Source organism: Panthera pardus, unplaced genomic scaffold (assembly GCF_024362965.1).
Source record: "Panthera pardus isolate Hobbes unplaced genomic scaffold, ASM2436296v1 HiC_scaffold_23, whole genome shotgun sequence".
Lineage (NCBI taxonomy): Eukaryota > Metazoa > Chordata > Mammalia > Carnivora > Felidae > Panthera > Panthera pardus.
Window position 1 is genome coordinate 374,545 of NW_026526799.1, and position 15,061 is coordinate 389,605.

The 15,061-nt window shown below is 59.9% G+C and overlaps 1 protein-coding gene across 1 annotated transcript; it reads right to left on the reverse strand.

Annotated features, from left to right (window-relative positions):
* Positions 1 to 212: 212 nt before the first annotated feature.
* DNAJA4 (DnaJ heat shock protein family (Hsp40) member A4) lies at positions 213 to 14,742 on the reverse strand. Its single transcript, XM_053888590.1, has 8 exons — positions 14,552 to 14,742; positions 13,797 to 13,935; positions 8,440 to 8,620; positions 6,773 to 6,877; positions 5,405 to 5,632; positions 4,304 to 4,534; positions 2,047 to 2,147; positions 213 to 1,945 (listed from the first exon to the last, which is right to left on the reverse strand). Exons 1-8 carry the CDS (start codon positions 14,629 to 14,631, stop codon positions 1,730 to 1,732), a joined length of 1,281 nt encoding a protein of 426 aa, XP_053744565.1. The 5' UTR covers positions 14,632 to 14,742; the 3' UTR covers positions 213 to 1,729.
* Positions 14,743 to 15,061: the final 319 nt, after the last annotated feature.

A 15,061-nucleotide genomic window follows, 5' to 3' on the forward strand; every position in this document is an offset into this window, starting at 1 on the left:
GACGTTTCCTCTGCCTGTAGCGCCCCCACACCCACAGGGGGCGCTTTTATGGCTGCCCCCTCCTTTCCACAGCCGTCGCCCATAGCTGACGCTTGCCCTTCTCACTCCAATCACAAGCTCCAGGACAGTGGAGGCCGACCCATCAGATCTCCATGTGAGGCTCTTAACACCCCTCGTTTGAGCTCGAGATCATTTAAAAAACCAGAAGCATCTCTCATACCAGCTCAGTTTTAATTGTAAAGTGACAAGTGTACAGGTGGAGTACGTTTTAAGCAACACCTTCCAGATCCCACGGATGCGCCAAGGAAGGGGCTGGACGTAGTTGTGCCCCATCAACAGCAGTTCTCGATGGCAGGGGGAGTCACAGCACGGAAACAACACCCTGGAACCGTGGTCCATTTGTGAATGGATTTCCACACAGGCTGAGTTGGAAAAGGAGGCTTTAGGTCTGTCCTGACCAGTGGTCAAAGCAGGCCTGGGGTGAGGGGGGCTCACTCTCTCCTTATTTTGAGCAAGTTATGCCCAACACCCCCGCCGCCCCCCCGCCCCCCAGCCAGCAATGCCTGGTCCCCCCAGCCGCTCGCCCTGACTGCCACAGGCCTCCTGTGTCCTTCGACCCTGCTGGGGGCGGCCCCGGGTCTGCGGCGAACTCCGCTTCTGCCGAACCAAGGAGGGTGGAACATACGAGCGGCCTCGGCTTTAGCCCGCCCAGCGGCCTAGGGAGCAGTTTCTCCTGACCGCCATGGAAGGACCGGGCCAGGAACAGCTAGAGCCTGAGGCAACCCTAAACATGAGCTGCGGTCGGCCTGCTGGGAGTGAAGCAATAGCTGTTGTCCCTCGGAGCAGGCCAGCATTTACAGCGGTGGCCCATGCCGCAGGCACGGCAGAGCCCGTCCACGCGCTTCTCGCCAAAGCAGCATCACGGGAGCAGGAAGCCCTCCGCCACGCAGCCGACAAGAGCAGGGAGCCGGGTCTGGGAAGAGGCGACCGGGCCGTGGCGCCCAGGCCGGCCCACCAGGCTTCCCCCACCGCTGCTGCCGGAGGATGTGGGGCCCTCGGGAGGGCTTCCTTCTCTTTACAGAAAGCACTTTGGTGGGAGCATAGCAAAGACGGTCGACAAAAAATCATTAAAATCACAGAGAACAAGGTGTGGGGTCACAAGCAAACAGCTATGGTGGTGTTTCATTTGGAACACGGACCCCACAAGGCCAGGAAGCTTCCAGGAGAGACGGCCATACTCGCACCCCATTCCAGCCACGGGACAGTAGCCACCACGCTGGCCCCACAGCCCACGCGGCGTGAGCCTGGCCCGAGAGCCCAGTCCAGCCCACGGACGTGCCTTTGTTCTTGAGGGCCCTCAAGAATCTAGATCTGGAGATGTCACAGGGGCAGCCCCAGACGAGGCCCCTGGTGCCTGCCCTGCGAGGGGGGCCGGGCGCCGGCACCGGGGCAAGGCCCCCAGAAGCACAAAGTGTCAGTGCGGCCAACCGGCATCTCAAAAGTCTCCTGAAAATGGAAATGAACAGATCCCGTATGCAGACCAGAGGTAATTCACACTCAGAACATTTAAATATAAATTAAGCTATAACTTAAGTTACAACCGAAAGAACAACAGAACCAAGACGACACTCGGCAGCTGAGGATGCTGGACACACACACGGACACGCCACACACGGGGCCGGGAGGTGATGCCGTTTTCATTGTGCCAACTTTACACTCAGGGCGCCGCTCACGCCGTCTGGCACTGCACCCCGGCCCGCGGCCCGTCGTCGTCATCCTCGTAGGCCTCCCGGTGCTGGCGCCAGCCCTGCTCGCTGGGGTCGAACTCCTTCAGCTCCACCTGGTCCATGTCGTCCGTGACCCTCACCTTGTGTCGAGGGGGCAGGAGGGCCTCCAGCTGGGGGAGCTTGTCGGGAGGCAGCCAGTGTTTCTCGGGGAAGGTGACCTGTAGAGGGGAGGCCGGAGGGAGCGGCGCTGGTTCCCGCCCGGCTCCCCCCCACCCCCCAACACCTCCAGGACAGGCCCGGAGGACAGGCGGGAACTTACCAAGAACTGGATGATCAGAGTCCCCTTCTCCAGGGGCGCTTTGTAGATCGGCATCCCCTCGTCATGCACACACTTCAGGTCCCCGTGCTTTATCACCTCCCCTGCCGCACAAAAGGCTCCATTAGGAAGCAGGAAGATGGGGGTGGCCTTGGGGGGGGGCCCTAGCACCCAGGTGGCACTACAGCCTCGCGGCACCCCCCCCCATCATAAGGGGTCAGTTTAAAAGTGAAGCGGGAGCCAGAACACCCAAGTCTGAGGGGGCGCCTGTGTCCGCAGCCCGACCCGCCCACCTGCCTCTGGGGTCTCACGGCTACTTTTCCAGAAGGCACCGCGGGCGTTGAGGCCCCCCGAGCCTCGCGCGGCGTCTCCCGCCTGACGCGAAGGAAGGAAGGAGCTGGGTCCCCACAGAAGCGAGCTCCTCAGCTCAGTAACACAAATGCACAAACAAGGAGTAACGGGGGCGGAGGAGACGCCAAACGCTGTCAGCAGCCCGAGGAGGCCGCGTGCAGCGTGTCGCGGACCCCTCTGGGCCCTCCGGCGCGGGGCCTCCCATGGGCTTGTCTGGTGGCAAGTTCTTCTGTCTCCACTCCTCCCCTCTCGCTTCCGCCTCTAACTGGGGGCCGGGAAGCCACACACGGGAGGAGGCAGACAGAGGACAAGTGGGCCGCTCCCGGGGCACCTTCCTCGCGGATCCTAGCGTCTGCACTCCGGCAACAGGAGGAGGAGAAAGCAGCGAAGCCACAAGAAATAAGCCCAAACAAGGAGAGACGGTAAAAGAAAAAAGGACAGGACGCAGAAAAGAAGAAACATGCAAAAAGAAATAAGAGAAGTCTCTAGCAGATGGCTCTCCGGAGCCCCGGCCCTTCCTTGTAACTAAGCAAGGTGGCGGGGGTGGGGGGAGTCTTCCCTGGGCCTGGTCCCATGTCACCCACCCCCGACCCTGTGGCCCAGGACGAGCTTTCCCGGAGGTGACACAGCCACCAGCCCAGCAGCACCGCCATCAGCTGGGGGCCCTGTGAGCAGGTCATGAACCCGCACCTGCTCACCGCTGCTAGCCGGGGGCCCTGGGAGCCTCAGCCTCCCCGCCAAGCCAAGCCAGGGGGAACGCGACCTGGGGAGGAGTCGCAAGTGTCACCTTACGCCGTGGGGCTTGATTATGTGCAGACACACACACAACAAACGATCAAACGGTCAAATGCTAACAATGGGCAAATCACGTAGGGGGTCCTTGTACTGTTTTTACTTTTACGACTTGTGGTTGGTTTGAAATTGTTTCCAAACACAAAGTTCAGAAAGAAGAAACTCTGATGGCTTGGCTATCTAATTCCATACGCTTCTATGACAGAAGGGGGACGCAGAGCAGGAGGAGGAAAGCGACAGAAACAGAACAAGGCCACAGAGGGAAGCGAGCGAGAGCCGGCAGAGGGGAGACCGGCAGGGAGCTCTGGGGTCCACTCTCTACACCGCACCTTAGGGTCTCAGTGCCGGCTGCCACCGCCCTTGGACAGGCAGGTCCCAGCCCAGCCCCAGCCTGGCCCTGCAGCCCTAAACCCCAGATGCCACTCTGCTCACGGCCCGAGAGGGGGTGGAGGGAGCCTGGGTGTGTTGGCCACACCTGTGCACACGTGCTCTGACACGGATGGTCCCCGGCCCAGCCCCTCCCCTGCCGTCCTCCCATGGCCCTTCCTGCGAGGCGCCCTGCTGCCCACCCGGATGTGGCCCAGAGGAGCCTGCTGTCCGTATGCGAGCTGGGGGCCCGGGCCCTGCAGGACCCTCGTGGTCCCGTGGTCCTGGGAGGGCCCCCTGTGTGTGCAGACGGGCAGGTCTGTGGGAGCATCCGTGGCTAAGCTGACAGGCAACGTCTTTTTCTCGGGAAATTTCTACTTTAAAACGTCTCCCACTTGTAGTCAACAGTGCGGCGGCTATGGGGACACGTGATGAGCCAGCCACAGCATGTTATCAGCTGTTTTCTTACCAAACTAATTTTTAAAAGCTTAAGTTGGCAGGTCCCAGTTACAGTGCTGGACCTCAAGATTCCTGTTTGAGGCTCCTCCCCCCGACTGTTTCCTTCTAGGGGAGTATTTTAAAAATTCACAAAATTCCCAAGTCGTTGGCGAGAACTTTGACCTTAGGGAAAATGAAGTCACGCTAACTTGCGTGACGGAAGTCCCCCACCCCCAGCGTGAAGCCAGGCTAGCGGCCAGCAATGTCATACGCAGTCAGCACAGCAGGGACGGACACACGTCCGAAACATTACCTGCCTTGGACGTAATAACGAGCACGCGATCGTCCAGCGTTTTTATCATCTTCTTGAAGCCACAGAGGGCTTCAGAAAGCTGAATTTTCATTTTCATGATCAAGTCGTGGCCTCGCCTCTGAAAGACACTATGATCCTTCTGATCAAGCACAATTATGACATCGCCAGGCTCCAGCTCAGGCTCCTGATCTCCTTCTCCGTGAAACAGTATCTTTTGACCGTCTTTCATACCTGTGAGACATCATCCTTACTGATTAGCACTTCTCTTAAAAACCATGCTTCCTACAGAGCTGTGAAGGTGGCACAGAGCCCTCTCGGGGTTTTACTCAACAAACCTCCCAACTTGGAGGGAACCAGAGCGGTGGCTGGGATCACGCCCCCCACCCCACCACATGGCGCAGCGGGAATGCCCTCCACCACCGCGCACACGCGGCCTTCTCGCTGCACGCGTGGGGCGCGGCTCCGGGGCCGCGTGCACGTGGACACAGGGTTCAGGATGCTTAAACAGAAGTCCTTTAAGAACATCTGTCAGTCTGGGTATTGAGTTGTGCGTTTTGGTCCCATCTCTCATGTAGCATATATTCACCGGATTAGGAATCCACAGAATAATCCACGGAGAACCGCTAACCGTGAAAAAGGCCTTCTAACGATGGCGCAGGCACAACAGACGGCAGGGGAAGGCGGGGGCGAGGAGGATCCGAGGCAGCAGAGGGACACGTGCAGAAGGAGCAAGTGGCCCCACGCGCACGAGCTCTGCGGCCCACGTTCGCCAGGATCCTCCCAGTGACTCTAAAGGAATCGCTAGAGGACGGCGGGAGGACAACCGACCAAAATCAAGGTCCAGTGACTCTCAGAGCGCTGGAAAGCCCTAGAGAGGGGGTTGTTTTGGTCTCGAGGGAGCAGACCTCAGCAAGCAAACAGGCAGGTGAACGGGACGGCGGGGGGACGTGGGGGGACGAGCGGGGGCAAGAGGGTTCCGGGCACATCCGGGGCCCCTCGAGTATCTGCAGCATCACAGACCTCCCTTCCCGACGCCAGCACGCGCCCGCGGTCGGCACCGAGAAGCGCCTCCAGCCGGCGAGCGGCGCTGGGCGGCCTCACCTTTTTCAATGTGTACCTCGATGATCTTCTTCTCACGGGTCACCTTGGCGCCACCGCAGATCTCACAGCGGTCCCTGGGGCTGATGCGCTCGCCCTGGCCCTTGCACTCGACGCACACGGTCTGGATCTGCTGCACCACGCCCGGCCCGACCTGCTGGATGTGCACCTGCATCCCGCGGCCCTTGCACAGGGGACACTTCTCCACAGAGCCCTTCTTCCCGCCAACACCTGGGGGGGGGGGCAGGAAGCAGAGCTGGGCACCAGGGCACGGGGGGACTGGACTGTTTACAGTCACGGAGAGCAATGCGGGAAAGTCTGGGCGATTCTAACCGAGCGGGTAGCATCCAGACATAAACGTGGGGTCGCAAAGGTTCGCGGTCCCGGCCACACCAAGCCAATTCATCCCTCGGGCTTCCTCAGCCGTGTCTTCTTCTGCCCCTGCCCACAGGTGGCCGAGTGGGCCCGGCTGCGAGAACTGGAGGGGTGGCTCCCCAGCTCGGCCGACTCAGGACAACGTGCGTCCGAGGTCACTAGATACTATTTTTCTTGAAAAATCCTGTTTTTAAAACTTGTGTTCGTGGGGCGCCTGGGTGGCTCAGTGAGTTGAGCGTCCGACTTCAGCTCAGGTCATGGTCTCACGGTTCGTGAGTTCGAGCCCCGTATCGGGCTCTGTGCTGACAGCCGGGAGCCTGGAGCCTGCTTCGGACTCTCTGTCTCCTCCTCTCTCTGCCCCTCCCCTGCTCCCGCTCTCTCGCTCTCAAAAATAAACATTAAAAAATAAAAAAAACAACTCAAGATGCGGTGAACTATGCCCAGCTGCCTGGTTTTACAAAGCTTCACTGGAACACGGGCACGTCTGCTCATTTATGCCAACGGCTGCTGGCGCACTGAGAGTTGAATGGTCCTCAGAGACCATGCGGCCCACAAGCCTGAAACACTTACTATCTAGCCCTTTACAGAAAAAGTTTGCTGACCCCTAAGTTAGGTGAATCATCTTGACTTTAATTTTTTTTTTTTTTTTTTTTTTTAATTAGCCTCCACACTCAGCATGGAGCCCAGCTCAGGGCTTGGACTCAACCCCGAGATCAAGACCCAGGCTGACGTCAAGCTTCGAATGCTTAGCCGACTGAACTACCCAGGCACCCAACTTTTAAATTTTTTAAATTAACACGTTAAAAAAAAAAGTCACTCCATATAAAAAGCGTACAGGGCAGAGTAACACAGATTTGGCCCTTAGGCTACCAGTTTGCAATCTGTTTGACCCTTATGTTTGAAAAAATCAAGTGTTTTCCTCTGAACTGTAAACCAGAACTGTTTCGTCCTCTAAGGGATCAAACCTATGTGACTCATTCAAACGTTAATTTTTACCTTCACATTTTTCACAAATTACGTTTTTCTGGAGGGCCAGCTTCTTTGTGACTCCGTTATATAAATCTTCGAGAGTTACAGACAGCTGATGTACAACATTCTTGCCTTAGGAGAGGGAGAAAGAACACCTGGGAATATGGTATTAGACGTGCCCACGGGACCCCCGATGCGGGCACCTCCAGAGCCCAGAGCCACACCCATCACTCATTCTGTCGGTGCTCCCATCTCACCGGCCCAGCCTCCGGGCCTCTGCCAGCCGGAACCAATTCTGGCCAGCGACTGATAGATGTGGACAAAACAACTTCCCGTCTTTGTTTTCTCAGCACCCCCCTGAGGACGGAGCGATCGCTGGGGGACCCGGCCTGGGGTCGCTGCTGTTCCCCACGACAGGGCCCCTCCCGCACAGGGGAGGCAGGACCAGCAGTCTAGGCACTTTAACTGGAATTCTACTCTCCCCCGAGCGTAATGCTCTCTACTCTTTGAGCCCTTCTGTCGTCTGTGGCCAAGTGGGAACTCTCCCCTGCATCTTTGGGGTGGGAGTCTATGGTGACTCACAGGGTCGGAACCTCCCCCCCACCGTGGGACCCTCACGCTCCCCAAGACAAGACCCCGCTCCCCTGCTGCCCGTGGGACCCTCACAATCCCCAAGACAAGCTGCCGTTGCCTGGCCGTCAACTTTGAGACACAACTTGATTCAGGGCGTGAAGTGGTTCATCTCGGGGCAGTGAGGGCACCCACGGTTTTAATCGTGTCCATAACGTCACTGACGGGAGCGGCTACACACCCAGACCACGGGGGGAGACTTTCCTAACCTCCGCGTGATTTTCGGCTCCCTGTGTTCAAGACTTGACAGCCAAGCTTCTGAAGCTCAGGGTCTGTCATAATGTAAAAACAAAACCCCCTTATTCCCCCAGGGCCTCTTGCCGACCCAAACCATCCCTCTTAAACTCCAAGGCAGAGCTTGCTTCTTCCGATTTTACCCAGGATTTTAACAAGCTTGGCTATCTATCTGGTTTCAGGGTCCAAAGCAGATCATCGACAGGGAACCAGAAGGGGGAAGGGGCAATTCGAGACCACGGCTAACAGAGGCGGCAGAGGACACAGCCTGGTGGGAGGGACGAGGTGGAAAAGCAAATCCCAGAATCAGAAACAGCAGCCTGGGGCCACTCAGCCAAGGCCGGTCCCTCCTGCAGCCCCCGGGGATGAAGCTGCTAACCCACAACACGTTCCAGAGAGAAGGGGGTGAATCGTGTCACCTGAAAAATTGGAGCGGGCTGAGAAAACAAGGCCACACTGCAGAGTGCCAGCCACACAGAGCGCAGGGCCCCTGGCCAGACAAGGGGCAGAGACAGCAGGTGCCATTATGTCCCTCAGGGCACTCAGAGGCCTGACCCCAAGGACAGAGAAGCAGAGGGCAAGATGAACCTCCTTCCTGGCCGCCAGTGCGCTTGCTCCCTTTCAGGTCGTGTCTGGAGGGTGTCAGGTCAGTGGTACGCGTGCTGAGACATTCCAGGTGCCTGGATACCCGCTAAGGGGTGAACCATTTAAAGCTAGCGACCCCCAAACATGACGTGTGTGCCCTGTTAAGGCATAACCCGTCTTGATTCCATTAACACGTATGATCTGAAAACTATAAAATTTGCCGAACGTCTTCAACAAGTATTTACCTCTTCTCTCTCTTGCCATCCGTCCCCCGCCACCAAAGAACATGTCAAATATGTCCATGGGTGACGAGAAGCTGGGGCTGCCCGAGCCTCCTTCCTTAATCGCCTGTTCACCACCCTGGTCATAAATGTCCCTTTTCTTTGGATCCGAAAGCACTTCATATGCCTGGGATATGAGCTTAAACTTTAAGATGAAACGAGAGAGACAGAGAGAGAGAGAGAGAGAGAGAGAGAGATTACAATGAGAGAGAGGACGTTTGAGGACTTTGTGAGGCACACCCACCATCACAGACCTCACGGCAGACACATTCTGCACCTGGTCCCCCGACGCCAGCAGCCTGCGCCCTCCGGAACCTGGCTTCTCCGGGAAACGGGGCCAACCGAGTGAGGGGCTGGTGGCAGGGCCTCTCGGGAGAGCGAGGGGAGCTCCTCCAGCCTCGGCCGCCCGGGGCTCCACCTACCACCAGATAGCACCCTGGCTCCCGACCCCCCGGCCCCCGGGTGCAGCCGCCTCCCAGCTCAGGAGCAGCTTCCCTGCTTCCCTAGCACGAAACTCAGTTACAGACGTCCGTGCGTGCACCCGTGCCCACGCGCAGCTGTCCCCACACGTACCTGTCCCCATGCATCTGTCCTCCTGACCTTGCCCTCGGGCTCCCCATCTCGCCTCCCGCCAGCACCAAAACCTCTCTCCTCACATCTCATCTGCCTCCCAATGTTTACATCCAAGGCCCCAAAGTGGACGAAACACCCCACGCGTCGCCCTCCTGCCGAAACTGTGTCACTGGCAACCAGTTATTAAAAAAAATGTCAGAAAACCCCAACTGAAAGACATTCTAGAAAACTAAATGCAACTGTGACCCTGGACTGGGGAACGATGGCTAGAGAAGACACTGGGACAAGTGGAGACATGTGAATTTGTTCCTCGGGGGAGAGGCGTACGGCTGATCCGTGCGGGGATGTGGGTGTTCCTCGGCGAGACCTGCCAAGTTTCTGGGCCGAGAGCTCACGCGGCTGCAGCTTCGGGTAACCGTGAAGAGACAGGTAGAGCAGACACAGTGACACGTTTACAGTGCGAGAAGCTGGTGAAGGAAACGCGCGTGTTCACACTCCTACCTCCATCTTTCCGTCCGTGTGTGCAAGCTTTCAACATAAAATTAGGACAATATAAAGTATCTCCAGGGCATCCGTGCTCGCCACACCCCAGGCCCGCTCCGCAGAGGCGACCGCCGCGACCTCGCCCGTGTCCCGCCTCTCGTGCTCATGCCGGCTGCCGGCGCCCCAGTGAGTCGGCCCGGGCCGCGGGGCGCCAAGGCCAGACCGCACGTATCCTCCGACCGAACCCCCACTGCAGCTGGGACAGCTTCGTCCCCTGCTGGGACCCAGAGGGACGCGTGGCGTGTGGAAGGCACTTGGTACTCGTTAGATGCACGGCTTGATTCTGGTGGGGCTTCAGAAATGCACACGGGACGCGGGGTCCCGGCCCTCCAGGGGCACTCCCCGGTCTGAGACAAGGCTCTACGTGAAAATCCCGTAAGGCAGCTGCCTCCGTAAAACACACAGAAAAGAAAACGTGCTATGAAGCCACAAGCACGGGGGCGCCTGGGGGGCTCGGCCGGTCGAGTGTCGGACTCGATTTCGGCTCAGGTCACGATCTCACGGTTCGTGGGTTCGACCCCGAGTCGGGCTCTGTGCTGACAGCGCGCAGCCTGCCTGGGACTCTCGCTCTCTCTGCCCCCGCCCTGCTTGCACATGAGTGTGTGTGCACCTTCTCTAAATAAACTTAAAATACACACGCCTGTAAATCTTGATAGAAGTACTACATTTCCTCTTGTGTTACAGATGCCGGGTAGAGATCTAACACGTACCTAATCAACAAATGACAGCTAGTAACTAGGTAATTTTAAAAATTAAGTCTTCAAGGGACATCAGATCCTACTCCAGGCAGCCAGACCTTCTGCCAAGTTAATTCTCCACATTTCTGCAAAGCAGCAGGCACCAGTCACGACCACCGCTCTGCACAGCAGAGTGTGGGGATTAGGTGCCCGGGACGTTAGCTCTGACAGCAGGGAGACCAGGCGCCCCCCCCACCCGAGTTCCTGGGCCTGTGTGTCAGGGACTAGGTATGCTCCCTGAGAATTTCCACAGGAAGCACTCACCAAATATCCTGGATGCCTGAAAGGCACCCAGACTTAACTGACCCCATGATTAGTCTGAGGAAGCAGAAGCGACGGCCTGTCCGGGAGGCCGTGTCCCACGTGGGAGGGGGCTCCCACTTCTACCAGCCCGTCACCGCCCCCCCCCCGCCCCCCCCCGAGCTGCAGCACTCTAGACCCCAGTTCAGGTTCGCCTCACCGCTGGACACTCGGGCTCCGACCGGCTCACCTTTCAGTCTGCGATCATTCGCCACCCACCTTAAGGAGATTACTGTGCAGCGAGGAAAAAATGGCTCTGGAATGATGTCTCAACTTGGAAAAGTACTTTTGATAAAATACCATGTAGCGAGAAAAAAATGTACCAGGATGACCACGTCTGATCCCCCCGGAAAGAGCTGCCTGCAAAGAGGCACCGTCACGGCAGTTAGGGTGACGTGTACTAGGTGGTTTTTCTCTACATTCTGGTATTTCCTGTACTGTTATGCTGTCTTTTATGATTTTTCAACTTGAAAATCTACAATCCAAACTAAAATTTACGGTGCAATGGGCCAAAAGACGGGATGCATCTCAAGCTGATCAGGGTAGCAGTCCAGACGCCCCCAGCTCTGCCCGAGAGGGACTGGCTTACTGGTCCCGCCAGAAGGGCCCATGGAAAGCTGGCGGGACGAGGGGACTGCGGACTCCACAGGGCACCTGACGACAAACACGGCCGCCCGGTGCTTAGCAACACAGGACAACAGGGCCCAAAACAAAGGCCAACGGCCATCTTAGCGGTCTCCCTGCAGGGCGGAAAGACCGGCTTCATCTATTTTTCAAGAGACATTAATAATACAGCGACAAACCTGGGAAGGAAATAAAGACTCTACCTGTGACAAATCAAGTAGGTGAGAACTGCACACAGACTTGAGCAGACAACACAAGGTCTACACAGTGTGCCCAGCACACAAGAGGCCCAGGAAGGAAGCATCTGGTGAAGAATGAGTGAGTCTAGGGAACCCTATGGCACAGAGTTTCTATGAATTGTGTCCAGTCTCCTCGCCCCCTGTGATCTCCGACCCAATTTTCACGGAGTGCCCGATGCCCCCTCCACTGCAAAACCTTCCCTCCGGAACCGCCCCCTACAGGGCATGCACACCCCCCCCCCCCCCCATCCATCCACCCACAGCCAGACACCGGGCCCGTGACTGTGCAATGGCGAGCACAGGTGCAGGAGACCAGCCCGGTGACTCGGAGTTTGGGTCAGAGGCAGCCCACCAGAGCTTCAGCCAACAACCAAACTGAAGGGTTGTATCCCCGTATCCCCCTCATGGAAGGCGGGGACGGGGGACATCACGGAACCCCTGCTCCAGACAGAGAGGAACGTACCAGACTTCACCATCAAGAGACTCATTTACGGGACACCCATGTGGTGCCTCAAAATAAGCTGTGGGACGGGTTTCTACAGGACAACGCCTACGGGAACGTGGGACAGCTCGGGTCCAGTTTAAAACAGCTTCGGGACAGCAATGGCACAGTCAGTCCAGCTGTGCGCACACGGTCATGAACTCACTCCTGGAAAGTGCCAGGAGACCTGACCTGAAACTGGGGTCAGGAGGCTTTCCCCCAGGCTGCCTCTAGCCAGCCCTCTGAAACATCGAGTGAGAAGCCCGGCTACGCTCTCATTAAGGGAGAGTCTCAGAAACGGGCCACGGCAAACTTGGGAGCACGTCTATGAGACACCAACGCCGTGCAGAAAGCCGGTGACTTTCAAAGCTACAGTAAGCCATCTAAATATAGAGGAAAGAATTCGAGTGAGTGACAAGACAAAACGGTCTTGCAGGAAAGCATGTTAAGCTTGTGACAGCCACATTCGGCACATGTGGCTAAATATAAATATTCTATCACTGTTGCCACCGGCCAACCTTCCTGAAGGAGCCTCCTCCTGCACGGGGCAGGGAACACAGGCGGGCACTCACACTAGCCACGGTGCCACAGGTCCAAGTGCTGGATGGGTGCCTGCGGCCTCAAGGGTGACAGCCCGTGCTGCCAGCGACTACAAAAGTCCACCTCCCAACGTCATCGGACACAAAGTTTCCTAAGAAAGTGGCAGAAAGTGGAGGGAGGAGTGGCCAGGCCAACAGACTGTCCCAAGGATCCACGCGTGGTCCTTCCAGTCCCCGGTCAGGTGCATAGTGAGCCCAAGGAGGCCGGCTCTGTTCCCAGGAACAGCAAACAGTTGAATTCAGGTGCCTATTACAGAATTCTCCAGCCTATTATCGACACTTGGAATCAACTGTGGGTCATCTGTCACAGAAAACCTGGAATATTCCCGCAAAATGATGTATCTGGGCAGAGATCTCTCGGTTCCTGCTTAGTAGATGTGATTATTCAATGCCTGACAGGACAGAGGCACACAGACCAAATCTGGCCAGCGGTTCAGCTGACTGACACCGGGTTTGTCTCAGGTCCTAGCGAGAAACTCACCCCTGGGGTTTGTGCGTCAAGGGATCAGCAGGGAACAGTTCAACCCAGTTGCTCCTGGCGAGCGCGCAAACTTCTGGTGCCGTGTGCCTCAGTTCACTGGGTTGCTGGCTACCCTTCTACAGAACTTCCCTCCAGCGGTGTGCCCACCAGGCTTCCCTGCCACCAACCCTGACCCCAGCCCAGCCACAGCCTGGGCCCCCACCCCCTATGCGCGGCAGGACCCCAGCTGCAGCCCCTGAGCCCCAACCCCGACTCCAGCCTCCACAGCAGCCCGCAGCCCGTGGCCAGGTGCCTGTCCCCAACCCCAGCCCAGGGCCCTAGCAACCTGTCACGGACCCCAGCCCCCCCCCCCCCCCCCCCCCCCCCCCCCCCATGGCCTGTCGCCGAGCCCGCCCCCACCCCCGCCGTACCCCGGGCCCCAGCCACCTATGCCCGCCCCGACCCCAGCCTCTGGGCCCCAACCCCAGTCCGGGACCCCACCGCCTGTCCCCGACCCCGGCCCCAGCCTCGATGCAGCCTTAGTCCTGCACCCGACCCGACCCGACCCCGACGGAAGCCCAGGCCCGCCGCAGCTCGGACCCCCGCCGCCCATCCCCGGGCCCCGACCGCGACCGCGGCCCCAGCCCCAGCCCCCGACCCGGCCCCCAGCCCCCGGCCCCAGCCCCGGCCCACAACCCCAGCCCCCGGACCCCGACCCGGCCCCGCCGACGACCGCCGCCAGTGCCCGGCCCCAGCCCGCCGCACCTTCTCGCCCTCATCCGGGTTCTTGTCCGGGTGGTACTTGAGCGCCAGCTTCCGGTAGGCCTTCTTGATCTCCTCCGGGGACGCGCTGGGCTTCACCCCCAGGATGTCGTAGTACTGGGTCTCCTTCACCATCTTGGCTCTGCGGGCGGGGCGGGGCGGGCGAGGCCGGTCAGCGCCCCCCGGACGACCCGCCGCCCGCCCGCGCGTCCCGCTCCGGCTCCCGCTCCCGCTCCGGCTCCCGCCGCCGCTGCCGCCGCCGCCGCCCTGGGCTCCCGCCGCCCGCCGCCCGGGGCCGCCGCACTCGGCCTCCGGCGCCTCCGCCGCGGGTTTTATTCGGCGCCGGCGGAAGGTTCCGCGAGGAGACGGTGACGCCACAAAGGCCCAGAACCTTCGCGGAGGTTCCGGCGGCGCCCGGGCGGGCGGGGCAGCGGGCGCGCGGCCGGGACCCCGACCCCGACCCCGACCCCCGACGGCCGACTCACTGGTGCTCTGCCACCGCGCCCGGCTCGCCCCGCCCCCGAAGCCCTCGGCTCGCCCGGAGCTGGACGCCGGATCCCCGACGGCCGACTCACCCGGTGCTCAGCGCCCGCGCCCGGCTCGTTCGGCCCCTGACCCCCGACGTCTGTGTCACCCAGCCTCCGGCTGCGGATCCCCCGCTCACCCGGAGCTGGACTGGACACCTGACTCCCGACGCCCCCCGCCCCGGGCTCGCCCTGCCCCACCCCACCCCACCCCGCGAGACCCCGCCGGCCCACCTGCTGTTCTGGGCGGTCCGCTCCTCCGGCTGCCCGTCCGACTCCCTGGGACGCCAGCTCTGATCGCCGCCCCGGGCCATGTCTGGGGGCTGGGAAGGGGGCTTGGGCGTCCGGGGCCGCCGCCTTGCCCTGCGGAAGACCAGACAGCCCGAGGGGTCGCGCCGGCGGGAACCGTGCCCCGAGGGGTGGGACTGAGCCAGCTTCGTCCCGGGCTCCGCGCCCTGCCGCGCCCAGGGGTGTGGCCGCCCTCTGTGCGGTAAAGGCAGGGGGGCGCGCAGCGGCCAGAGGTGGGCTGCGGCGTCTTTGAGGGGGTTGGAGCGGACTGGGGGCCGCCGCCGTGGGGGGGTGGGGTGCAGTTCCCGAGACCCTACGGCTGCCGGCACCCCCTCCCTTACCCCCCCCCCCCCCCCCCCGTGGGGCATTTGCAAGGCAGGGGCGAGCGTGAGGCCTGACGGATATGTGTGGTGCTGCTTTGCTGGCCCCCGCTGTGCACCGTGGCCTCCCCACTGC

What these genes read in the sequence shown, in the direction of transcription:
- DNAJA4 (XM_053888590.1), bottom strand. Translation starts at nt 14,631, where the DNA reads ATGGCCCGGGGCGGCGATCAGAGCTGGCGTCCCAGGGAGTCGGACGGG. An exon ending in CGGACCGCCCAGAACAGCAG is followed by an intron (nt 13,936 to 14,551) that starts GTGGGCCGGCGG and finishes CCCCGCCCGCAG; the next exon opens with AGCCAAGATGGTGAAGGAGA. An exon ending in ACCCGGATGAGGGCGAGAAG is followed by an intron (nt 8,621 to 13,796) that starts GTGCGGCGGGCT and finishes TTCATCTTAAAG; the next exon opens with TTTAAGCTCATATCCCAGGC.